This window comes from Misgurnus anguillicaudatus, chromosome 4 (genome assembly GCF_027580225.2).
Source record: "Misgurnus anguillicaudatus chromosome 4, ASM2758022v2, whole genome shotgun sequence".
NCBI classification, from domain to species: Eukaryota; Metazoa; Chordata; class Actinopteri; order Cypriniformes; family Cobitidae; genus Misgurnus; species Misgurnus anguillicaudatus.
Genome location: NC_073340.2, coordinates 34,076,052 through 34,102,480, shown reverse-complemented (window position 1 = coordinate 34,102,480; position 26,429 = coordinate 34,076,052). Strand labels below are relative to the sequence as shown.

The window sequence follows — 26,429 nt, the reverse complement described above, 5'->3', positions numbered from 1 at the left end:
CACTTTAGTCATTTCTTTTTTAGTCATTTTAATCATTTAGTCATTTTAGTCATTAGTCATGTTTTAGTCATTAGTGCATGCATGCTTTGGCAAAAACTTTAAATTCTCTTCTTTGGACAAGAAGAAATGATGCGAGTCAGAATTCAAAACGTAAATATTAGGAAACTGAAAACTCCAACATCTAATTCTTCGTCCATGCACTTAGTGGACTTTTTTGAAAAGGGATGTGGCGTTTAACACATCCCTTTAACACATCCTTGACTGGCCTGCGACAGGGATTGACATTATTTGAAGCAAAAGTATTTGATGATCTACAACGTACTATGTACATCATTTTTGTATCAGAAACAAAGAGAAAGTTTAAATTTACTCTCTTTATCTCTCTGTAGGATAAGTGTTATCAGTATTGGCCCGATCAGGGATGCTGGACATACGGTAATATCCGCGTTGCCGTGGAGGACTTCACTGTACTGGTGGACTACACGATACGCAAATTCTGCGTGCAGTATGTAAGTATAACTGTGGTAATGACAAGTTCATGTGATTATGTTTCTACCATGTGACCTGATTCTCATCCGTCCTGTGTCCACCGCAGCAAGGCGCCGACGGATCCAAGACGCCCCGTCTGGTCACGCAGCTACACTTCACCAGCTGGCCAGACTTCGGCGTGCCGTTCTCTCCCATCGGCATGCTCAAGTTCCTGAAGAAGGTGAAGCAGGTGAACCCCTCATTGGTTGGACCTATCGTGGTGCACTGCAGGTATGAAACGAATATAATGTTTGGACAATCAGATTTGTTTTACGCTAACTGAAACAACAGGTTTAGGTTTAAGTAGGAAAAGTGGTATGACAAAAAAATCCATCTCATTAAAAAGTAATTTTATTTCACACACTGCAAAAAATGATTTTCAAGAAAAAAATGATTCGTATTTTTGTCTTGGTTTCAGTAAAAATATCTAAAAATTCTTAAATTAAGATGCTTTTTCTTGATGAGCAAAACGACCCAAGAAAATAAGTCTAGTTTTTAGACCAAAAATATAACATTTTAAGTGATTTTGTGCATAAAACAAGCAAAAAAATCTGCCAATGGGGTAAGCAAAAAATCTCAAACATTTCCCTTAAACACCAAATTCACGAAAAATTCAAGAAAAAATTGCTTACCATTGGCAGAGTTTTTTTTTTTTTTTTTGCTTGTTTTATGCACAAAAAATACTTACATTTGATATTTTTGGTCTAAAAACGAAACTTATTTTCTTGGGTCGTTTTGCTCATCAAGAAAAAGCATAAAAATGTAAGAATTTTTAGATATTTTTATTGAAACAATTCTAAGAATTTTTATTCTTGAAAATCATTTTTTTTTGCAGTGCAGAAACAATATATACTGTATTTCACATTAAAATTTGCAAAAATATAAAACCTTTGCTCTATAAGTGGCACTGAGAGGTTTGTTTGCCAATTAGCCTATCAGCGCCACCTATAGAGCGGGAGCATAAAGCGCACTTCATTTGTGGCAGATGATCTACATTAACGCTAATAATGTTGTAAATCACGTTCAAATTCTTGAAAAAAAAAACACTTGATTTGCTTAACGATATATCTACTTTTTGAGCACTCAAAGTGGGAGATCCGTTTATTTTTATTATATGAATCACAAATGGGGTTTCTGCAAAATATCTTAGTGCTGGGCAAAGATTAATCGCGATTAATCGCATACAAAATAAAAGTGATTTTTGTGCTTAATATATGAGTGTGTTCTGTGTGTTATTATTATATATGTAAATACACACACACACACACACATTCATGTATGTATTTAAGAAACATTTACATGTGTATATATATTTATTTACATTTTTATATATTCTATATAAATTAAAAAATAAATATTTATAAATAAAACATTTCTGAAACATGTGTGTGTGTGGTTAAATATACATAATAATTACACACAGTACACACAGACACGTATATTATGCAAAAAAAAAAAGAAATATGCGATTAATCGCGATTAATCTTTGCCCAGCACTACTTTTTTATTGTTCTAATGAAAAATAAAAGGTAACTTAACAGCTATTTTTATTTTTGGGTGAACTATCCCTTTTATTATACACTTATTAATTGTCCACTTTTTAGGTTTTATATTTTTGCAGAGCAATACTCTATATTTCACTTATTGGGCTACACACAATATATCATACGTAATGTAATATGCTCTGTGGCGTTTATGAAGGAAATATATTATAGCATTAACCTTCGTGCACTGTCCAGTGCATTTCTGTTCACACAGCACTGCTTTTACTTAAATGCGTACGTGAGACCCAAAAACGTACGGGTGGGAGATCGGTTATAGATTGTGGTTGTCACACATGTAACCGAACTGCATGGGAATGCAACAGTATTAAGGTTACATATATGGGTTTGACAACTGTATTCTGTTCACGTAATCGTAATCTATAACAAATACTAATTTTAACAAATCACAAGCCCTAAATAAATATTACATTTTACATGCACTAATAGCTTCTTTTCAGTTCTGATGAATTTTTTGGCCTGCCTCACATCTCGAGACCAAAATATCACAGTGAAGGTTTTTTTAACTTGCATCTATAAGTAAACTCATGCAACCACACAGAAACATCTAACAAGGCCATAGCAACACGTTTACAGCTATATATTGCCATGGGTCATCTTCGCCACCTTTGTGTTCACATCCTGGTAACCACACAACATTCGCAACCAAGTTTTAAATACTCATCTCACACTTCCTTTGAGATAAAAAAATTAAGCTTAAACTTAGTTAAACTACTGCCTAATATATTTGATTTAAAATGCATCAATAAATAAATGTATTGTAATACAGATCAGTATCTACATTCAAATTTGATGGCATACAAAAGCTTTATTTTCAGTTTAACAACAAACTTCCTGATCTACATTTTGAAACTTCTCAGTTTTGCACGGACTAACAATAACTTATACATAGTTGAACTTAAGCTTTCAGACAAAGGACAAATTTTACACAATTTCTGCCTCATTATTTTGGAGACCCCACAGCCCCCGTGCGTCAGTCTGAAGGTGTCTGTCATGCATGCATAATTGATTTCATCAGACAATGATATACATTATTCAGAGTGATTAGCATGTGATTTGAATTAGGTGAAGGATGGGGTCTTCTCGCTGCTGATTGGTCAGAAATATAAAATGAATGTATGTAGGTCAATAGCTGTGTTTCGTGTGTAGCTTTAAAACAATAGCCCGTCTGTGGTCTTGCTATTAATCTGTGTGTCATATTCTTCACATTTTGCCCTTTACTTGTGCCCTAAACAACCAAATGCAATGTCAGCCATAAACCACCACTTCAGCTCCTATAAAAGACCCTATTGAGGGGACATGTGGCCCTTTTGAGGAGCACTTCTGCCCTCTAGTGTTCAGATTGAGATTAGACAGGAATAAAAAATGTGTTTTTGATTGTGTGATGCGATAACGTTGATATGATCAACATTAATATGATCTCTCTCTCTGTGTCAGTGCTGGTGTGGGCAGAACAGGAACATTTATCGTCATTGATGCGATGATTGACATGATAAACACTGAACAGAAGGTGGACGTGTTTGGTTTCGTGTCAAAAATACGAGAGCAGAGATCACAGCTTGTTCAGACAGACGTGAGTGAAACAAATTAAACAGGTTTTATTTTTTTTCCACTGATGCCTGGCTTGGCTCCCCTGAGGTCACATGAATTTAATGAATATTTATTAATGAATATTACTTTATATCACTTCTTTTTAGTTTTACAGAAGGCTCTTGAAGTGCAAAAATTTAACTTTGCATTATTTGCCAACCTGTATCTTGTCATTGTATCTACCTAGTTTACACTGAAAATGACTTTCTTACTTATTTTTTATGAAAACAAGACAAATATACTAAGAACTTTTTTCTTAAATTATTGAAAAATGTGTTTATGAAAAAGTAAACTTATTTCAAGAATTTTTTTTCTTATTTCATTGGCAGATTTTTTTTGCTTTTTTAAGCACCAATTTTACTTAAAGTTTTTTTTTTTTTGTCTAAAAAACTTATTTTCCTATGTCATTTTGCTTATCAAGAAAATATCTTAATTTAAGAATTTTTAGATATTTTTACTGAAAACAACACAAAAATATTAAGTAAGAAAGTCATTTTTTGCATTGAAGAGATATACTGCAAAAATGAATGTCTTACTTAGTATTTTTGTCTTGTTTTCTAATAAAAATATCAAAAAATGCCAGTGCAGTAAGACAAATTAACTTAATTCCAGTTTCAACTTAATTCAGTAAACTTAATTTAAGTTTATTTTTCTTACTGCACTGGGAGATATTTTGACTTGTTTTAAGCAAAAAAAAACTATTGATTTTCATCATTTATTACAATAAACAAGACTTAATATACAAAGAATATACATATAAAAAGAAAACAAGACAAAAATACAAAGTAAGACATTCATTTTTTGGAGTGTATGCATAGTAGTGCATCCAAAACTCCTGAAATAAGTGCATTTTTTCATAAACACTTAATTCAAGAAAAAAATTCTCACCCAATTGCCAGAATTTTTGCTTGTTTTAAACACAAATTCACTTAAATTTTATATTTTTTGTCTAAAAACTAGACTTATTTTCTAGGGGTGTCACGATTCTCCAAATCCTCGATTCGATTACATTTTCGATTCTAATGACACGATTCGATTCTCGGTTTTTACTTTTTTTAGAAAGACAAAAAATGCTATGCCATTAATATTTATTATTATTATTATTATTATAGTTTCACATTTACATGCACATTGCGTGCTTTTCCTCGCATGGGGGGTTGTGGGCTTCCCTTTACGCGAGAGAGCTTTTCGAGAGGATTCCTTCTTGCACGCACATTGGACTCCTAGAATCTGAAATAAATAAAATCACTAGGTTGTAATCCTGTTTATGATATGCATTTCAAGGAGTTGTAGCAATACATTTCCCGTGTTTAAAATATATATGAAGAGTTTCTTTGCAAAACGAGATAAATCCATTTTTTAACATTTTTGTCAAAAAAATTTTATTATTATGTTTTATGGTGCTACTTAGCTGTATTTTTTTAAGTTATGAAGGTTTAAATCAAAACAAACCAACTGCAGTTGAATTAATATTAATTGGAATGCACAACCAAAAAACGAGATTTCTGAACAATTAAAAAAAACGGATTTATCGCGTTTTGCAACGAAACTCTTCATATATCTGAGAGTTTTTTTCCCCCACTTGGCAAGCCAACCGGATGTGACGTGGGGGCGTGGCAGCATCGACGATCCCATTTTTTAATTCGAAGTTCGATGTTGTTACTTAATTTCGATCGGTTTCGATTTAAAATCTAAATCGTGACACCCTTATTATTTTCTTAGGTCATTTTGCTCATCGAAGAAAATACATCGTGATTACATAGACATATAAACAATAAAACAATAAAAACTTGATTTTTACCACAGGGGGACTTTTAATATATATTCATAAATAATATGCATCATAAATTATTTTAAATAAGTTTATTCAGTTTCACCATTTTACTTTTTTTTCACTCATTTACCGTAATTACATTAAATCTGCCATAAAAAAACATATCGGTCGACCACTATACAAATTATGTGTTATTTTATATTACTTTGTGTAAACAGACTTACAGTACTCATTCATCTATCAAGCTCTTCTGGAGTATTTTCTGTACGGAGACACAGAGCTCGACGTGTCGTCTCTGGAGGGTCACCTGCAAAAACTTCACAACACCTTTGCCCCCCTTGACCGCGTGGGCCTGGAGGAGGAGTTTAAGGTGAGAGACGTCGATGTATTTTTATTTATTAGTGGATATATTGGCTGATTATTTTTGAATCTGTGATTGTCTGCATCATCATCTTCGAGCTTATATTGGTGATTTTTCAGAAACTTACGAACATGCGTATCCTGAAAGAAAACATGAGGACGGGAAATCTACCTGCCAACATGAAGAAAAACAGAGTCCTTCAGATTATTCCATATGATTTTATGATCATCTGCGCACATCCAAAAATATTAATTTAAAGGGGAAATACTGTATAGTCCCTGATTATAAGAGGACCCCCCCCCCCCTTTAAAGTGTACCTTTTGGAAAAATTCTTTTTGAAGACCAACTTTTGTCTTTTATAAAGAAAATGCTTTAAAAGTCATAGGGGACCAGTTTGGTTTCCCACATTCCTTAATACTTTACAGTACCATACATAGCCTTCAGTGCATCTGGATTTAATAACATTTAGCCTATCTGTCCATCTCATTGTGAAAAAAAAACATAAATATTTAATTAAAAGTAGAAGTCTGCCCTACTGTAAATAAATGTAGTTAATCAGGTTGCTTCAGTCCACTTGTTTATTTGTATTTGGCGCCACCTACAGCATTTTTGCAGGTGTACAGTATGTTTGACATGCAATCGTCTAGAGCTCGAATATAGACGGTTTCAGCAGTAACAACATAAACAAGCGGCTGTCGCGGTCCACACGTAACTTCCGGTAAACTCCGCTAATAATAAATAACCACAAAGTACTTTAAACGTAGTTTATTTATATAACAAGCAAAAAACAACACATAGATTACCTAGGAAACCAAAACATTTGGTATTTTCGACGAGGAAGTTTTCAAGAGATCAGTTAAGCAACTAGTCAGAAACCGGAAGTAAGGTTTGGATCCAGACGTGTATCACGTGCGTCCGATGAAACCGTCTATAAGACGACACCGTTTATTGAAATGTATTTTCGTGAAAAAAAATTTAGGGCAATACATTACGTCATTTTTAGCAGCAACAAAAAATTAAAAATCAATTTGTGCAGCCTGACTGGTCAGGATTGTGAGTTTGGGAGACTACATACATGTAGCAAAAAGGTGGACTGTTTAATGCTTGTTGAATTTGCATGTCTACTTGGTGCTACTAGTGGCACAGAAATTAAACCTTTTACCTTAAATTAATCTTTATCTAATCTAAATCTTTATTTTATTTTTCTTGTTATTTTTACTTGTAAACTTTGTGTACTATGTTTATTGTTGGCTCTTAAAGGAAAAAAAACACTGTTTTTCAGTGTTTTGCTATGTTCTTGCCTCAGCTAGGACGAATTAATGCATATCTGTTTTTTTCACGGCGTGCACTTTTGGTCTTTGTACAGCGCCTCGTGAATGTGTTGGCATTTGGCATAGCCCCATTCATTTCTTAGGATCCAAACGGATGAATTCATAAGCCATCAAACACTTCCATGTTTTCTCTATTTAAAGACTGTTACATGAGTAGTTACACGAATAAGTACACTGAAAAAAATTATTCATTGAATTTAATCAGATTTTTTGAGGTGAGTGGTTGCAATCTATTTATTTAAGCTACATTTAAACAAAAGTTTTATATTTTATTTTACTTTACTAATCTTTTTTGTTTAAATGTAGCTTAAATGGATTGATGCAACCACTTACCTTAAAAAAAAATATTATATTCAATGAATCATTTTTTTTTCAGTGTATGGTGGCACAAAATAAAACTTGAATGGGGCTAGGCTAAATGCTGGCACATTCACGGGGCGCTGTACATAGATTAAGAGTGCATACATTAAAAAGGGTATGTATTGGTTCGTCTAAGTTGAGGTGGGAACATGGTGGGATGTTGAGAAAAGGTGGTGTTTTCCTTTAAAGTAAAATGTTAAACGCCGCCTCATTTCTAAGTCACTTTGGATAAAATCATCTGCTGAATAAATAAATGATATGTACTATAATATTAAAAATAGTTGAGATAATTCAGCTTTAAAATTATTATTTAATAATCTCACTTTTTGTCTACTCATAATTCTGAGAAGTGTTGTCCAAAGCACCAGGCTTGTATTATATATCAATAGTATTTTAATTTAATGTCTTTTTAAATGTTTTAGATGATTTTAACAGAGTCATCTTGTCGATGAAAAGAGGTCAGGAATTTACAGATTATATCAACGCATCTTTCATTGATGTAAGTATTCGATGACTCTTATTGTATATATTTTAAGGTGTGTTCTTGTGTAGACGGCTATTCAAACACGTTTGTGTGTTTTTGCAGGGGTACAGACAGAAGGACTATTTCATCGCCACGCAGGGTCCTCTGGCACACACGGTGGATGATTTCTGGAGGATGGTTTGGGAATGGAAGTGTCACTCGATCGTAATGCTAACAGAATTACAGGAGAGAGATCAGGACACAAACGCACAACACAACACATCAACTGAGCAAACACATCAAAAACAAATCCTGTCATCTCTTTTATGATGTGATGTGTGTTTGTTACAGGACAAGTGTTTTCAGTACTGGCCCAGTGAGGATTCGGTGACGTACGGTGATTTCACAGTGGAGATGAAAGGAGACGTATTGTGCGACACGTTCAGTCTTAAAGATCTGCTGCTTACATACGGCCCTGTGAGTTTATCTGTGTGTGTGTGTGTGTGTGTGTGTGTGTGTGTGTGTGTGTGTGTGTGTGTGAAGCAAATATTCACAATATAAACCTATTGCTTGTGTGAGCAATGAAGTAACATCGTAAATGTCATTTTATTGACCATTTATTTTTCTGTCAGTAGTCGAGCTTTGTTAGATCCTTAAAAAACATAAATGGTGCTTTAGTCCAAAACTTTGCTTGCTTCATGGAAATTAGTTCAGACTGTTTTAATTATTCGATTTGATCACAAGACTTGTTTGATGGTATAACTGATTCTAGTGTGTGTTTCTGACAGGACAAACAGACGCGTTTAGTTCGACACTTTCATTTCCACGCCTGGCCGGAGATCGGAATACCAGCCGAAGGTAAAGGAATGATTGACATCATCGCATCCGTTCAGAAACAACAGCAGCAGTCGGGCAACCATCCCATAATCGTACACTGCAGGTAACACACACAAATACTGTACACATACAAACACAATACAAGATACCACAAACACGGCCAAAAATATATATTTTCAAATATATATATTTTTAAATATACAAAAAAGCCCAGAAATATATTTTGAAATATGTTTACAAAAATGTTTTTACCAATATATATTTTGGCCAATTTTTTGTATATTTTAAAATATATTTTAAAAATAAATATTTTTTCAAGCATTTATATTCACGTTGCATTGGAAGAAAACCTTTGTATTTTAGAAACCTGTAAACATAACAGGTTTGAAAAGATTAAGATTAAACATATTTCAATCTGCAAATATACTAATTATTTTATACATAGTTATATATTTTATACAAACTATCATATTTTGGCCAGGAAAAATGTATTTTTTGCTGTTTGGGATGTAAAATAAAAAAAATTATTTGTTGCCCCTGAAATACACTTTGAAATATATGTTAATATATGAAGGTTAAAACTAAATATATTTTTAAATTCAAAAATATTAAAAGAGCTTTTCTTTCTACAAAATGTATTCAGCATATTTTTGGTCAAATATTATTATAATTTTTTTTTTTGCTGTATGGGAAACAACACACAAACTTACACACTTAGTTAACTCTTTCCCTACCATTAACAAATTATTTTGTCAATTAAGAAAACAATGACGTTTTCCTGGAGAGTTTTTACAGTAATCTGTAATTTCGTAATTATCCACTAGATGGCACTCTTACCCAATTCATAAATAAACTGAACCAAAAACTAATTTAATTACTTTTAAACTCTGTTTATGTTTTGATAATCATTCTGAATCTGATCTCTAACAAAATTCCTTTACAAAAAATGCAATTATTTCAGCTTTTTGCTCAAAATTTGGTATTATTATACCTATATTTAAGAGGCTGTAAAAAGAGAACAAATAAAGATAGGATGAAACGTTTGTTTTCTGGTTTGTTTGTTTGAAAGCAGAGGGTCTGTTTTTTCATTTGATATATTTGTATGATTATATATGTATAGAAGAAAATTTTCCTGGAAGGCATTTTGTGAAACTTTTGTGAAAATCAATTAATATCATTGAAGTTAATATTATTTTCTTGCATGAATGTCATGTCTAACTCATGTGTGTTTATGTTGTGTGTTGTGTTATACAGTGCTGGAGCAGGTCGGACCGGTACATTTATTGCTCTCAGTAATATTCTGGAGCGTGTGAAAGCAGAAGGTTTGCTGGACGTGTTTCAGACCGTGAAGAGTTTACGAATGCAGCGGCCACATATGGTGCAGACAGTGGTTAGTTCACTAAACTTTGGCTTTTCTTACATAATCAATCATCGTAGTTTTACAGTAAAAATACCACAATGTTACTTAAGTAAAACTGTGCTCAGTTGGTATTGACCACAACTTTTGTTTGTGGCTTTTGACCACAAAAACAGTCATAAGTAGCATGTGTATTTGTATAAAATTATCAATTTTATGGTAAAAAATCATTAGGATAATAAAGAGGAAATATCACGTTTAAGTGCTATAATTGGGTTCTCAGTGCTTCTATCAATGTAGAAAAGGTGAAAAAGATCAACCCAGTAACTTAGTTTTGGTAAACCATTCTCTTCCAGCATGTGAAAAAATAGGAAATTGAAATTTGGCTCCCCTTGTGATGTCAGAAGGGGATAATACCACCCCTTAATCTGAACTATTCAACCACGGCACTGCCATTTATTTGCGAGATCAGCTCATTTGCATTCAAAACGACACACTCAAAACACCACATTTTTGCTCACACCTACAAAGTGGCAATTTTAACATGTTATAATAAATTATATATATTGTATTTTGTGCTAAAACTTTGCATACGTACTCTGGGGACACCAAAGATTTATTTTACATCTTTACAAGTCTTGTGAAATGTCCCCTCTAAGTAAAGATCATGTTTCATGAAGGTATTTTGTAAATTAAAATATATTAGAAATGTATTTATCATTAGTAATATGTGTGCTATTGACAACTTTAAAGCGATTTATTTATTTATTTTTTTATTTATTTATTTATTCAAAAAAATTGTCCTATTCTTACAAACCATACATCAATGGAAAACTTATTTCTTCAACTTTCAGATGATGTATGCATTTTATTATGACCCTTATGACTGGTTTTGTGGTCCAGGGGCACATTAAAATATACAAAATAAAATTATTTTAAAAGGTAATGTTTATTGTGTATTCAGCCAATATATATATATATATATATATTTTTTTTAATTATGAAAAATAATTGTATGATTTTACAAAGCTATGGTATTTTTGTCTGTGGTTACTATAAAATAAATATTTAATGTGTATTTTATTGCTCTTTTTCTTTCTCAGGAGCAGTATGACTTCTGCTACAGAGTGGTACAGGACTTTGTCGACATTTTCTCAGACTATGCCAATTTTAAATAATCTAATCTGCCTTAAACGTTTGAGTTGTTGAATGCTTTTATACACGCCGGTCGTTCAGGATTTTCCACTGCGATTGGAAGATAATTCTGCTCTATTTTACTATGCACTTCTCAATGTTACTAAAAGACCATATCTATCTGTAATATAATATACTAAGGCTACTAAAGTTTTAAAAACTGTAAATTGTCTTTATAACACATTTAAACAGTTTATTTTGGTCTCGGATTGTTTTATTATGACAGATCATTCCAATTTCTGCTATTATTATTGTAAAATAGTGTTTGTTTTTGTTTGTTTGTTTGTTTGTTTAACTAATTATTTTAAATTTTTAAACTAGTCGTTGTAGAATTTGTAAAGCAGTAGCTGTAATGTATTTATGCGCTGTTGTAGACAGGACAACCTGCGAGATCAGACATTTTTTGTGAATGTTTCATGAGATTTTATTTATTCAGAGTTATTGCCTCGCATTATATGAACGATATCATTGTGTCGAAGCATTGTTTTTAATCCCTGTCTTTAACATTGTCTTCATCAGCCATAGCAAATGTGAATAATGTTGACAAAGCAGCAAACATTCCCATTCGACAAAGGGGCTACTGTATGTGAGATTATTATTATTATTACAATATGGCTAATGAATTGTTCTCAAGAAAGGCACAAATGTCAGCAAAATATTACATTTATAAGATGATTTAGCACACAATAGACAGATGGAGGAGTGTATGAGTGTTAGGACCATTGACCTCCCTGAGATTTATCCTGAGAAAAGCTGCAAAGGTTTTTAAAGCACACACAAACACACGACTGATGTTGCCTTGCACAGGGCCAATGATTCCCAATAAATGAGCAAATGCGTTATAAAACTTTATTGTTTTGTGTTTTTTATGCTGATCAAATCTGAGCACTGTGGTATTACCATCTTACAGTTTTCTAAGGGTGGCAATGAGGGATATAAAATAGGGGATTATTTTTTCTGAAACTTTGCCCACAACCCATCAATAACAATTTGTTATAAACTTTCTCATGATCCACAAGCAGGAGGTACTGCCACCTAGTGGATATTTCTGTCATTGCAGGCTCTTCAGTGGCCTACTGTACATTTACAAGTTTACTTGCACATCCAGACAGTGTTGATAATGATAACCTAGTTAGTGGTGTTTGCATTCATGCAAGGTTTACATTCATGCAAGGTATTATTTTGCAGACTTATTATACAATAAGACTTATTATACTTATACAAAACTGGATTAATAGAGGACATGTGGGATGCATTTAGGATTTAAGAATTTATACATTAATAATGATTTATATAAAAATGTATAGTCAGGACATTATCAACGTGAACAATGACTGTTAAGAAAATAAATGAACAGAGATGTGAAGGAATGACAGATCCTTGGCATCTTTCTGTCCTAATATCTAACATGTTTGAAATAAAATGTTTAGTAATCTTTAACAGTTTGCACGTGGCAAATTTGCAAGCAGTGAAATTATATATATATATATATATATATATATGTTTGGTTGTAAGGTGTTGAGTATCTAGGAATTAAAGGCATTATTATTTATATATATATACTATAATGTTTTGTAATATAAACTATAGTGAATTGATAATCTGTATAATGCTTTAGTATAGGCCTACTTTAATAGAGTTAAGTTAACAACACTACATCTATTAACAAAAATACAAAAAACAACATTACATAATACATTTTTGTACACTTTTGAAAGTGATTTTGTGAATGTTTATTGTGGATTAAGCTGATAACATTTTTCTATTTAATTTTGAAGCTATGGTATTTTTTGGATGTGGTTACTATAACATATTTTATTGTATTATACGTAAAATGTTATAGTAAGGTGTCATTGAGTGTCTTAAATGGCACCTAGAAATTAAACGCATTATTATTTTTATTAATTACACTATAAAATTTCGTAATAGTGAATTGATAAACTGTATAATGCTGTAGAATACATCAATATTTACAATAGTAACATTAACAACACTATAGTATCTAGCAATTAGTATTTATGAGTATTATATAAGTATTTCATAACTGTATAGTACAACTGTAAATGTTTAGTATTCACTAAAGTAGCCTACAGTATTTTTTCATGGGGTTTGATATGAATTACTAATAATTTTGTATTAATGCTTTTGTTTCTGCATAATACTAATAGTAATGTTTTTCTTTCGATTATTGTGCTTTTTGTGTACATTGTTTACTCTGTTCTCTCCAAATACTTTGAGAAAAAACAAGAAATCTGTATAAATGTTATGCTGTGTGTGTTCACGCTGTCGCCAGCAGGAGTCGCTGTTTAATTGTAGTGACGACTTCCGGTCTAAACGTCACTGGACTGACTCACCGATGTAAACTCCGTCAGGCAGACTTGTCAGAAAGTTAAATTTCATGTTTATAACATGTTATTTTGCATTACAGGTGAGTTTAACTTAACCACTGTTTGGTTGTAAATGCACATTGTTTATTTTACTGATTTCTGTCTTCCTTTTTAAGATAACATCATAAGAGTTTAGAGTTTAGATTATGTGTGACTAATAAATACTAAATCCCACCAATGTGAATAACCCATAAACCTTTAAATTGTCCCCTGAGCTCCTGCTTCAACTCAGTTAAAGATAAACAAAACTTCAGCTTTCACGTCTCCCAGCATGTCTTTCTGCAAAGTGCTTTTCTAATTTCATACTGAAGACGGAGAAACTGCAGGAGGTTAGACCGAAAATGTGGATTTGTTTCTGGCAAACCCCAGCTGAGAGCCGCGGCCCTAATAGAGGTGGGCATTAGGGGCCGAAGTCTGCCAAAGGGACTGCGGTTCAAAGTATGTGCTTAAACGTCTGTGTTTAAAAACAAATGAAGCCGTCGCTTAAGATGAAAGGACATTTAATTTGCACAACCAGGTAGTCTGGAGTTTATGCATTGAATACATGAAATTAATTATGGCCTTTTCACGTATATGAGGTGCATTGTGCATTCATAGGCATGGGTCAGGATGTGTGAGACCCCTTCTCTAGACCCTTGCATTATCATTCAGCTGTACTTTATCCAAACTTTCTTTTTTTATCCTTTTATAAGTAAATATATAAGTAATTTACAGTCTGATTGTTGTCCAGCAAATAAAACCCTATATATATCACTTGACTCTAGCTCACACATGTTTGTGTTGGCTGTGTTTTCTCTCTCTCTCTCTCTCTCTCTCTCTCTCTCTCTCTCTCTCTCTCTCTCTGTGAAGTTTTCGCTCTAATGTAGGCCTACTTCTCAGAAGTGTGACTGGTTGTAGGTCGTCTGAAGTCAGAACGGCTCCCCAGATGGCGGACCCTGCTTCATTAAACCGCTTCTGTAATTGCTCGACTCCAACACAAAACGCCTTGTATCTGTACATTTGCAAATTTCATTTAACCTTAGTCTCTCCTTTCGTACCCCCGGTGGATAATCACTTTGTTTACCACAAATTAAACTCGGCCTGATTGTTTACAGGCCTCAGAGTCCCACCACATTTCTACAACTCTCGTTTATTTATTTCAATAATCGCAGAGCGGGGAGTCATGTATATGCCGCGCTCATCTACATGAAAATTGTACAATTAACTTTTGATTAACCAGCTTGTTCGTTTTTTCCTCCGTTTCTCCCGGCGCTCTACCGTGTAATGGCTAGTCTGAATTTTAATAAACGCCTTTAAATTGGGAGCGGCCCTTCCTTTGACTCGAATGAATGCGAGCGAGCCGGCGCAGCGTTGAATAAACGCTGGCTAGAACAATAGCGCAGACTGCCAGTTTGCGGTATCATCTTTAAGTATGCAAGGATGAAAGCGCACGATTTGTCCATCAAAACAACAAGAAAGGGAGGCAGTAATTCAGATGGCACAAAGTCAAGTGGTTTTCGAGGGCTCGCTCCCCCCTCGTACACGCTGGTAATGATGGAGTATGTGTGTGTGTGTGCTACTGAGGGAGGTGGGAAATCCTCCATCACGTAGTGCACTTATCTCAAGCCTCGCGAACAATTAGAGGGCACAATAACTAAAGAATGACTTTTTGTTGTGCTCCGGCTGCATGCGACAGCAGCGGAGAGCGATAACGGCGTCTGGAGACCGGCTGAACGTCTCTCCAGACTTCGGCCGCGGCTGCAGACCTCGATTATTCTCTCAGCGGCCTGCAGCGCAGCGAGCGCGGAAAGGTTGCACTTTTATCCCGCTGAATGAACGGCACTTCGCACGTTTCTTCCGGGAGAAGATAACTCCCTTTGAGTAGATGAACAATAGGAGTTGATTGGGAATACTTTTGTAAACAGGATGGTAAACAACTGATGCAAAATCGCATCTTCTTTTATCAGCGCACTTGAAGAAGCTCAAAAGGTCACGGATTACAAATAACAATACAGGAGCTATTTAGAAACCTAATGAAGTTTTTCATTTCAGTCAAATGAGGGATCTTTGATTTAATGTCGGGTTATAAATGACAACAATAATTATTATAAATTGCTTTTTTCTTTTTAAGAACATTTAGGGGAAGTATCCCAGAGAGGGATTAGTTAGGACATTTAAGTATTTTTACAAACATACCTTACAAAATAACAATACTAATCTTGAGATAAATAATGGCACTGATACAGTATATATGTCGCTGCAAAAGGTTTTTAAATTAAGGCAGCTCCAACATGCATTGTAGTAAGCCCTGTCCGGGAAACAACCCCTTAGTTAGTTTAAGTCTAACAAAAGTTATATACATGTAAAAAAAATATTTTTTACAATTGTATTTTCTGTTTTACAATTATTATTATTATAAACTCAGCTAAGAATAGATAACAACAAAGTCATTTTAAAGTAGTTTATTTATATAACAAGCAAAATAAACAACACATAGTTTTTCTAGGAAACCAATGTTATTTCCGACGAGGTATTTGTTCAAGAGTTCAGTTTATCAATTAGTCAGACCATTAAAAACAGAAACCAGAAATGAAGTGCGTCCGATGAAACGGTTTATAATGTAAAACAAATGCCAGCATGTGTTATTTTCAGTGAAAAATTTAATCAGATAATGGTTTTATTACCAATATATTGAACCGTTATGTTTTCATTAACCACTAATCACGAGTCCAGACATGAGAAATATTTTAGTCTATACTCATGTTTTCCATTTAAGATAACGGAAATATACATGATGTGTTAATTTTGCAATATAAAAAATCCTTATTGCACTTCAATTTCTAAGTTAAATCAATTTGAAATTACAATTAATTAACAATTTCAACTTTCTTGACTAGTGAAGAGCTGCTATAAATTATAAAAATGAAGTTGAAATCATTTAAGCAAGTTCAAATTTATTTTTATCATTTATAGTAGGGGTGGGCGATAAACCAGTCAACCGCTTTATTGGTCTTAAAGAGCACCAATGGTCCAATATGATTTTTCATTTCCTTGGTTGTGTAAGTGTGTATTAGTTCATGTTAATGATATGCAAAATGTACAATTCCCAACATCTACGATGGCGCGAGTTATCGATTCCAACATAAATCTCTTTTCTTGGACTACAAACACACGGATTGTACACTGAAAAAATTATTAATTGAATTTAATAAATTTTTTAAGGTAAGTGGTTGCAACCAATTTATTTAAGCTACATTTAAACAAAAATATTAGTAAAGTAAAATAAAATATAAAACTTTTGTTTAAATGTAGCTTAAATAAATTGATTGCAACCACTTACCTTAAAAAAATTTATTAAATTCAATGAATCATTTTTTTCAGTGTAGGCAACAGTTTACTTCCTGGGATTGGTGATGTAGACAAGACCGACATTATCATAATTCCTCCCACTTTGCTGGCCAAGATTAGCTGGCCAATCAGGGACACAGAGCTTTTTAAATCCATGCATTTCAGGAAGAGAGTTCAACCTGGAGCTACAAAAATGTACGGTATGTGGAAAATAATGTGTTTTTTAACCATAAACCACGCAAACACATTGTATTATACTAAGTACACAAAACCAAGTCATATCAACTTATAGAAACTCCTCATTAGTAGAGGAAAGTTTAAATAAATTGTAAATCCAAGTTGATTAAACTTAAAAAATTAGATGCAACAAGGAATTTTTTACAGTGTATGGGGTAAGTTGTTAGATTTGCTCTGCAAGTAGTCTGGCAAAGAGGCCTTTTAAGGCCATAATGCAGAGAAATCTAATGCACCAATCAGAAACGTTGGGGCAGGCTTTACACGATGATGACAGCGCAGTGATGGTAAAGCAGATTTTGTACATAAAGATGGATGCCGCCGTGGAACTTCACTCATTCGAATCAGCATATCGCATCTGTTTTAAGAGATTTAAACTTTTCCTTTTCGTTAAAACCCGAGCAAAGAACAACACTCGATTCATAAAAAGATGTTATCGCTGTCTTACTGACTGGATCCGGCAAAAGTCTGATCTACTGGCTGTCCTTCAACGTGATGCCCAGCCAATGCCTGACCAATTACCACTGGCTGAACCAGTTTAATCCGCTATAAATATATATGTATCCCTCTCAAGGGTTTTTCTCCTCCTAGGATTTTACCCACAGGGTTTTTCCATCCCCTGGAGAGTCAGCCAACATTGGCTTAACTTAGCACGTTCTTGTATACATTACATTATTACTACGCTCGCTTGTATGGATTATTCTTAGCCGCTGTATTCTGCTGCTTATATTATCTATCGATTATTCTGTGTTTTCCCCTACATCTATTCATGGAAAGCTGCTTCGAAAGAATAAACAATTGTGAAAAGCGCTATATAAATAAAATTGAATTGAAAAAAATCAATTGATATAGCTCTGCATACGTCATCTCCCTCATCGCTGTGATTGGCTTTAGGTCTATCCAATTGGACACAGAGGCATTTGAGAGACATCTATTGGTGACGCCCCTTTGAAAAAGATTTTTCTATGAAGCTTTGCCTGACCATAACTCAATTACTAGAGAATGGTCTGGTTTTAACCAGGCTAGTAAGTTGTAACATTTGCACTTGTGTCACTTTCAGTGTAATTGTACGAAAAATGAAAAAATGTAAGTTCTAGAAACAAACTTTAAGGGGCAGTTTCCCGGACCAGGATTAGCTTAATCCAGGACTAGGTCTTAGTTTAATTAGGAAATATAAGTAGTTTTAACAAACATGCCTTACTAAAAACATTACCTGTGTGCATTTTGAGGTAAAACAAAGGGCCCTGATGTATTTGAAGATATGTAAGTGCAAGTTGTTTTCAGTTTGGAGAGCTCTTAAAAGTGTTTAAGTCTAGGACTAGTCTAATCCCTGTCCGCGAAACCGCCCATAAGTGTTTATTTGTATCGTGTGTGTGTGTGTGTGTGTGTTACTTGAGTAAAAATCTTATTAATCTACCTCAAATATTTTTTGAATGAAAGAGACAAAACCGAAAAGAGTTGCTTTGTGTCCCACTCTCCCCTACTGCGTGTTTGTGTGTCTTTAACACAGGCGCTGTTGTAACTGCTTTATATAGTTTTTTGTGTTTTCATTCCAGATAGAGAGAGAGAGAGAAAGAGAGAGAGAGAATAAAAACCTAAATAAAAATGAAAGGAATTGTGAGTTCTTAAGACGTCGGGCCGTTCCATTGGGGAAAAGCACAGAAAGAGTGGCAGACAGCAGAAAACAGAGCGGTGAACAGCAGCTGAGGAAGATAAAATGAGCTTTGTGCTTTCTTTTCACTGATGACTGCCAACGCCTGAGTTTCAGTAGAAGCAGGAATATCTGAGAGGTCATGTGTTGTATAATGAAAGAAGTCGAATCAGGGGACGTGTTAGAAGGCAAGGTGATTCTCGGTCTCCCGGGACGATATTTCAGGATCCAGGACCTATAGATGAGAAATGGAGACATTGGGTTGATCTATAGTTTATAAACTGACCAAAATAATTAGCATTCAAATGAGATTTGAGGAGAGCTTTTGACAGATGAGATGACACGAGCCGGCGGTGCCGTATTCCCCCGACTGTCCCTCTCATGCCCCGTTTGTCATCTTTTACCTCTCTTTTACTACTCGGAGATAAAGAAAAAGACAAGTGTTTGGCTGGTGATGCGGAGCTGCAGTCGCAGCGAGTCTCATTGAAGAGGTGCTTTGCAAGTTTTTAGCCGCATGAATAATTCGATATCTGAGCTTGTTGTCGCGCTACTGGATGTATGTTTCAGAAATCTTAAGAGCGCGTCGGCTCTTTCTTTTAGGGGTTTCGCGGCAGCTCTGCGCCTTGTGTGCTCGACCCACTTTGTTCCACCAAAATACACATTCAAGAGACGCAAATTAGGGGCCCACCGAGTTAGCGCTTTTTAACGTGACGCCGCGGCACCATGAAACCAAAGGAAGGGCGACATCGCTGTCACAAAGGGAAGAGAGAAGACTGAGGGAGATCGAAAAAGAAAAAGGCAGCGAGGCAATGTTGGGCGTCCGTCCAAGGCCCCGCTAAGAGGCCATTGTTCGCTCACAAGAGCCGCCGCGGGGCTAGGAGGGAGATACGGGGGATTTAGCGACATGACTTGAAGCAGGGCCGCGGGAGCGAGAGGATTGGGGGATGACCAGATTAACGTGTCGGCCTGGAAGCTTCTCGTCAACTTTATCTCCTCCTGCATGGCAGTCGTAACAAAGAGAACAACCTCAGTGCTTAAGGCCATGAAGCAAAACCTGTAGAGTCCTCGGTCTGAAGGAGCCACTTCTCTCTCTCTCTCGTGTCGCATTGTAAAGGCGCGGCGGCTGTCAGCGCAGACGGCTCCTGTGGGACCTGGCGGGGCAGGGATGCCGAGGAAGAGAAGAACTTTGATGTAAGCTTGTAATCGTGGCGATGCAGCCTCAAATGCAGAGTCGACAAACAGCAAACGAAGCTTGTCATCCAAAGCAGGAAAACAAACAAAATAAATAAAAAACGTTTACGGGGCGACTTCAAAAAGAATGCTGTTGAAGTTGAGGACGGCACTACAAGAGCATGATCATTGCCTCTTTGTTCTGCGGATTTGTGACTGTTATGGTAGAGATTTCAAACAAAGGAAAATTAAGTAGCTCGGTGCGTCCATCCTTCACAAATTAAATCCAAACGGCTCCAGTATGATAAACAAAGGTCTTCTGAGGGTAATCCGTGCGGTGTTGTTGTAGAAATATCCATATTTAAAATGTTATTAACGTAATTAACTACCTTCCGGTAGCGCCGCCATCTTAGAGTCATCCGCATTCAGGATGAGCGCTTACGCAGCGTACAGAGGTTTCTCTGCTGCTGCTCTGTCCCCCGCCCTCCGAATTTGTCATACGTCACTAAGAAAAGTGCGTACACTACGCTAATACTCTTTCCTGAGTCTGGGATGGCGGTGCTACCGGAAGGTAGTTAATTACGTTAATAACATTTTAAATATGGATATTTCTACAACAACACCGCATGGATTACCCACAGAAGACCTTTATTTATCATCCTCGAGCCGTTTGGATTTAATTTGTGAAGGATGGACGCACTTTTTTTGGACTTGAAGGTCGTGGACTATTGCTGGACCCCGTAACATTACATTTAATCAACTGAAAGATCTAAAATATTTTCTAAAATATCCGAAAATGTGTTTGTCTGAAAAACGATGGACATATGCAACTTGGACAGCTTGGGGGTGAGTAAATAATGGGTTTAATATCGTTTTTGGCCGAACTATCCCTTTAAACATGTCAAGCATTTTTTCCCACCAGACATTAAAAAAATAAAGTCTGGAGTAAATGGGAACATTAATTTAAAAACTTCTACTTATAATTTAACACTTTTTGTAACATAATTAAAAAAAATTGTCCTAAAAAATCTCATTACTGCAACAGTCAGAAAACATCAACACTGACATATTTTCAAAATGACATGACACACCTGAAAGAACATAATTTGGAGATTCTGCACATGCATTTTAAATCAAAGTATTATGCTTCTATTAATTAAATTAACATTTAATAAGCATCTGTTGCGGTAATGATAATCAAAATGTCGTGTAAGCATTCTGACAAGACAATATTTCAAATTAACTGTAAAAAAAATGATCTTACCTGGTAGCCATCTTGAAGTAACTGGTCCATGTGCTTGGTCACTCAAAATCAAACTTTATTAAAATTCTGTATGTGTGCTTAAACTGTTCTCAAAAAGTGTTGCGGAGGATGAGAACATCAGGCATGGACACATCATTTTCCTAATTTTTCTTCATTATTATTATACATGAATATTCAGTAAATATTTTTTCTGTCATCTAAAGTAGTCTAGCAAAACATCCATTTATTTTTTTCCTTATTATTTTTGTGTTAATTTGATTAAATTACAACATAACGCATGTTCAAACACAGCCGGACACATTGCGGTAATGAGAATTTCAGCAGAAAAGAGATAAAATTTACAATTACAAATTCTTATGTTGAAATCACACATTGTGCAAGGTAGAACACAGTATTGTGTTAATTCTGATGCTTTTTAATGTTACTATATTACACATTTTAAAGCTAAAATCATTAGTGCCGTGGTGTTTCAATGGTTTCGTGAGAATCACCCATATAATGTAAATGACACGAACATGTAGTGAATCATAAGTTATCCAGAGATAGTGGGATAATGTTTTGTGTATGTTGCTTGCTCGTGAATGCCTCCTGCAGCTCAGGTTTACTTTGAAAGAATAGGTACACCTGATCTGTCTTTTATAAATCTGATAAACCTGAAGACTCTATGGATATATGAGGGATGTAATACTACCCTATAGGTACTTTTGAAGCATGTTAAAATTGCCACTTTGTAGGTGTGAGCAAAAATGTGCTGTTGGATGTGTCCTTTTTGAATGCAAATAAGCTGATCTATGCACTAAAGTACAGATTAAGGGGCGGTATTATCCCCTTCTGACATCACAAGGGGAGCTGGCAGAGAGTGGTTTACCAAAGCTAGGTTGCTGGGTTGATCTTTTTCACATTTTCTGGGTGGATACAGGGACTGGGGACCCAATTATAGCACTTAAACATGGAAAAAGATTTTAATGATATGTCCACTTTAATATATATACATTTTGTAGGATTGTTTTATATATATACAGTATAAAGCACAAAAACATGAGTTAAGATAGGTTTTCACAGGCAGGGTCATGATGAAATGAGTGGCAGGATTAATTTCAGAACCAAGTATAGAATAACTACAAGTAGAAACGTTCCCTCTCAATGTTTACAAAGTGTGAAAGCTGAGATAAACAGCTACTCAAGTGGAAACACGTTCCAATAAAAACCTCAAGATTTTATCTCAGCTTTCATGCGTTTCTCATCCAATTCAGTAAGCTATCGGTGTGAGATCTAAATACAAACCCACTAATAATCTGACAGGTGAATCGAAACGTTTGCAGTGTTTTCTGGCACACTCAGTGTTTTATATCGACTCTGTAGTTTTTCTTTCTCTCTCTGAAAGTTCACCTCTCTACTTGTGCTTTCAGAAAGTTGCAAGCCGCAGAGTCGAGAGTCCAGGCCGGAGTTTGAGTCTCAGGAGACGCGCGGTCCACACACTGTAACTGACGAACCAGCTTCAGTCTGTTGCGCTGGCTTCTTCTGAATCATTTTGACAGTCTTCAAAAGTGACTGAGGTGGGCTTTGGTAATGTGGGGTGAGACCGCTGGCTGTCAGATGTTGATTGAAGGGCGATTTTTTTTCTCCCTCGTTTCATCTTTAATTAGAGTCAGAATCTGTAATGGCCCCATCGCTCTACGCTTCACACTGATACTGTATGTGATTATTATGAGTTGACAGTTAACGGACTTGGACCAGTCTTATAAATAAGTAAAAATCTGTAATCATATTTCAATGTGGACATGAAATTCTTAGTCATGTTCTTCAAGTCTGAAAAACTGCATATCAAATTGCTTTTAAAATGGTTTTGTCTTCCATTGTTCAGCCAAACAGATATTGCAAAATGTTTTTCCAGAAAAAAAGGAAATTACAGAGGCTCTAAGGTGACATTGGAGTAAAAAAATCAAAAGTTTAGTTTCATGTGCTCACGCGAAACCTTCATGTGCAGATTTTTTATTTTTTTTTAAGTTTAGTATCGCGTGCTCACGTGAAACTATCGCACGCGAAACTAAATGCGATAGTTTCACGTGTGTATGCGAAACTAAACTTTATAAAATTTTTGCTCCATGTCCCCTTAGGGGCTCCGTAGGAAATAAAGTAACAAAGTAAATTTGTTGTTTTGTTTTGCGTATACTGAATAAAATTAGCATATACATGTTGCTAAAGATTTTTTGTTCACTAGACAAGTTTTATATTAAGCAATGGTTTTAAAAATTCCCATCCTGCAATGTGGTATGCTTATTTCGGTGGTTAATATATTATAAAATATTACACTTTTTGCGTTTGTTGGGTTTATTTGTTCTGTTGTTATACTCTGTTGTATATTACGGAGCCCCTAAAGGGACATGGAGCAAAAATTAAATAAAGTTTAGTTTCGCGTGCGCAGGGACTCGTTAGTATTTAGAGTTTTGGGATTCGGTTCAGGGACTCGGTAGTATTTAGTTTTTTTTTTTTTTTTAATAATATTTGACAATTGTCACCATGTGTAATTTGTCAACAGTTATTTGACCAATGTTTTGGTCTCTCTTAGTTTGAGGATATACACTGTAAAAGTGAAATGTTGGATCAACTTAAGAAAAATAGTTTAAATTAGTAAGTTTATTCGATTTAAAAATTTCACTTGGTGAATAAACTTAATTTTTTAGGTGTTACCAATCGAAGTAACTTTTTTAAGTTGACCCAACTTTTCACTTTTTACAGTGTATATTATCCAGTAACATAAAGTTTAGAAAAACATTAAAAACATTAAACCTTTTCTTATTTATTTTGTGTGTGTGTGTGCGTTGTCAATTTGATTGTCAGAATAAAGAAAACATCGTTGCATGAATGAACAAATTTAAGTCAACTAAATTAATAATAATACAGTAATAATAATAATACTTATTGACACAACTCAAAAATCTTACATTAAAAATATTTTACACTTAAATTTTTTACTTAAATCAACTACGATTTACAAGTCATTTCAACGATCTGGACAAGTGATGAGTTGCTGTAACTTATTAAAACAAGTTAAATTTGCTTTAGTTATGTCAACTTTATTTAAGGGGCAGTTTCCCAGACAGGGTTTAGATTAATCCAGGACTAGGTCTTTTTACAAGCAAACCAAATAAGCAATACTGGTGTGCATCTAAAGACAAAACATTGGCATTAATATATTTAAAAGATATGTCATTGCAACTTTTAAAATTAAGGCAGCTCAAACATACATTATTAGTCTCGGACTAGAATAAGCACACTCTAAAAATACTCCGCTGCCTTAAATGTTTGTTGAATCAACTCGGATTTACAAGTTATTTCAACTTACTATTATTTATCTTGACTAAAGATGAGTTGTTATAACTACAGGTGAGTTGTTATAACTTATAAAATTAAGTTGACTTTTCTCAACTATATTTTATAAGTTGTGACAACTCATCTCTGTTGACATGACTTGTAAATCATGAGTTGATTTAACAAAAAAAATTAAGTATTTTTTACAGGGCACTCTCTGGGAAACCACCCCTACAAGTTACAGCAACTCATCATTGGTCAATACAGTTTAAATGACTTGTAAATCCAAGTTGATAAAAACTAAAAAATGTAATTGCAAAAATATATTTTTTACAATTTTTTTTACGTTTTCTGTTCTACAAGTATTTATTTTTTTACAGTGTGCCCCCAATTTGCGTAATTTGTTGAGCCACTTTTGATGATAACACACAAATATTTTAATATCATTGCAAAGCCACATTGTAACACTTCAAGGAAATTACCCTAGTAATGTGTCTTTGCATTTTAATCTAGGATAGGAGAAAGTATTTTAACACCAAAACCTGACACACATCACCTTTACCTTTAACTTAAGCAGAAAAACCGTGATAGGTCAGAGTTAAAGTCTGCCCGGGTCTTTTCAACCTCTGGATCAACAATCGATGATCTCTGGCCACCGAGCGACGATCATGCATACAGTATGTGAGGTTGTGATTAGATCTCTGTGTTTGTATGTGAAGGTGAATAACAAAGTGTCCAGGGATCGGAGAGGGCGAGAACGCAGGTGATGAAGATGTATTTATATTTATATCTGTCCTCGTGTCATTTGCATCAAGCATTAGCTTAAACATATCAGAGCGGCGAGAACATTGGCGAGGAATCGCATTAGCTCAGTATGAGTGATGGTGCAAGCGGCTCGCTAGCTGGGTCCATGTCAAGCCCTTAAATGGCTTGCTGTTTCGACCTTCTTAAGTAGCCAAATCTTTATTGAGTGTTGTACCTCAGGGACATTTTAGCCTTTGAGAAGGTTGTTCTTGTTACTATAGCTTTAGTGGATAAAACCCACAAGGACGTTCTTTTAACTTGTTTGGACTCCAACTGTTGTGTTTCATTTGATTTGAGGTCGCCGGGGGAAAGGCTAATTTAAACAGCTCTGTGTTGCTTTTATTTTGGACTTTTTAACTTAAGAAAGGCAGGCAGGTGATCTTTACACGCTTCTGCCGCGGCTCGTACACGCAGACACTTTAGATTCGATCCAAACAAGCTTTTGCTCCAGCAAACACGTGACTTCAGACGCCGGTCTTCTCCAAGCCGTCCTCCCGAGGGCCGCACGGAGGAGAAAAACACAAACACACATCTGGCGAGAAAACAATTGAAAGTGAGAGAGTCAGAAAATGTTAGCTACAAGACGAGCACAAAGAAACTTTCAAACTGAAAAAAATAGAGAGTTTTTTTGTCCAATTTTCCAAAAGTTTAAAAATCTAAACAGAAATTAAGAGGTATGTGCATGATAAAAATAATGAAACAATAAAACAAATAAAATAATCAATTCGGTCTTAACAAAAGATGTTGTTTTAGTTAAAGATACGCTGTGCTGGTTATGATGTTGTTCATGTAATTGATCTGTTGTTTTATCAGAATCTGATGGATGAATTACTACACACAAAATTCACTTTTGTTCGTAAAAGACTGAAAATTTACTTTGGTTTGTGATTTGTTTATCAGTCTTTGGACAGGACATCGAATAA

The 26,429-nt window shown here is 34.8% G+C and overlaps 1 protein-coding gene across 1 annotated transcript in view; it reads left to right on the top strand.

Moving 5' to 3' along the window:
* Positions 1 to 12,204, top strand: part of ptprea (protein tyrosine phosphatase receptor type Ea) — a 100,237-nt gene extending 88,033 nt beyond the window's left edge. The window contains exons 11-21 of the mRNA XM_073867185.1: positions 390 to 509; positions 596 to 759; positions 3,528 to 3,667; positions 5,673 to 5,824; positions 5,935 to 6,037; positions 7,938 to 8,005; positions 8,093 to 8,231; positions 8,325 to 8,446; positions 8,758 to 8,909; positions 10,061 to 10,196; positions 11,267 to 12,204. Coding sequence (XP_073723286.1) covers positions 390 to 509; positions 596 to 759; positions 3,528 to 3,667; positions 5,673 to 5,824; positions 5,935 to 6,037; positions 7,938 to 8,005; positions 8,093 to 8,231; positions 8,325 to 8,446; positions 8,758 to 8,909; positions 10,061 to 10,196; positions 11,267 to 11,341 — 1,371 coding nt within the window. The 3' untranslated portion in view covers positions 11,342 to 12,204. The remainder of the gene's footprint in view (positions 1 to 389; positions 510 to 595; positions 760 to 3,527; positions 3,668 to 5,672; positions 5,825 to 5,934; positions 6,038 to 7,937; positions 8,006 to 8,092; positions 8,232 to 8,324; positions 8,447 to 8,757; positions 8,910 to 10,060; positions 10,197 to 11,266) is intronic.
* Positions 12,205 to 26,429: the final 14,225 nt, after the last annotated feature.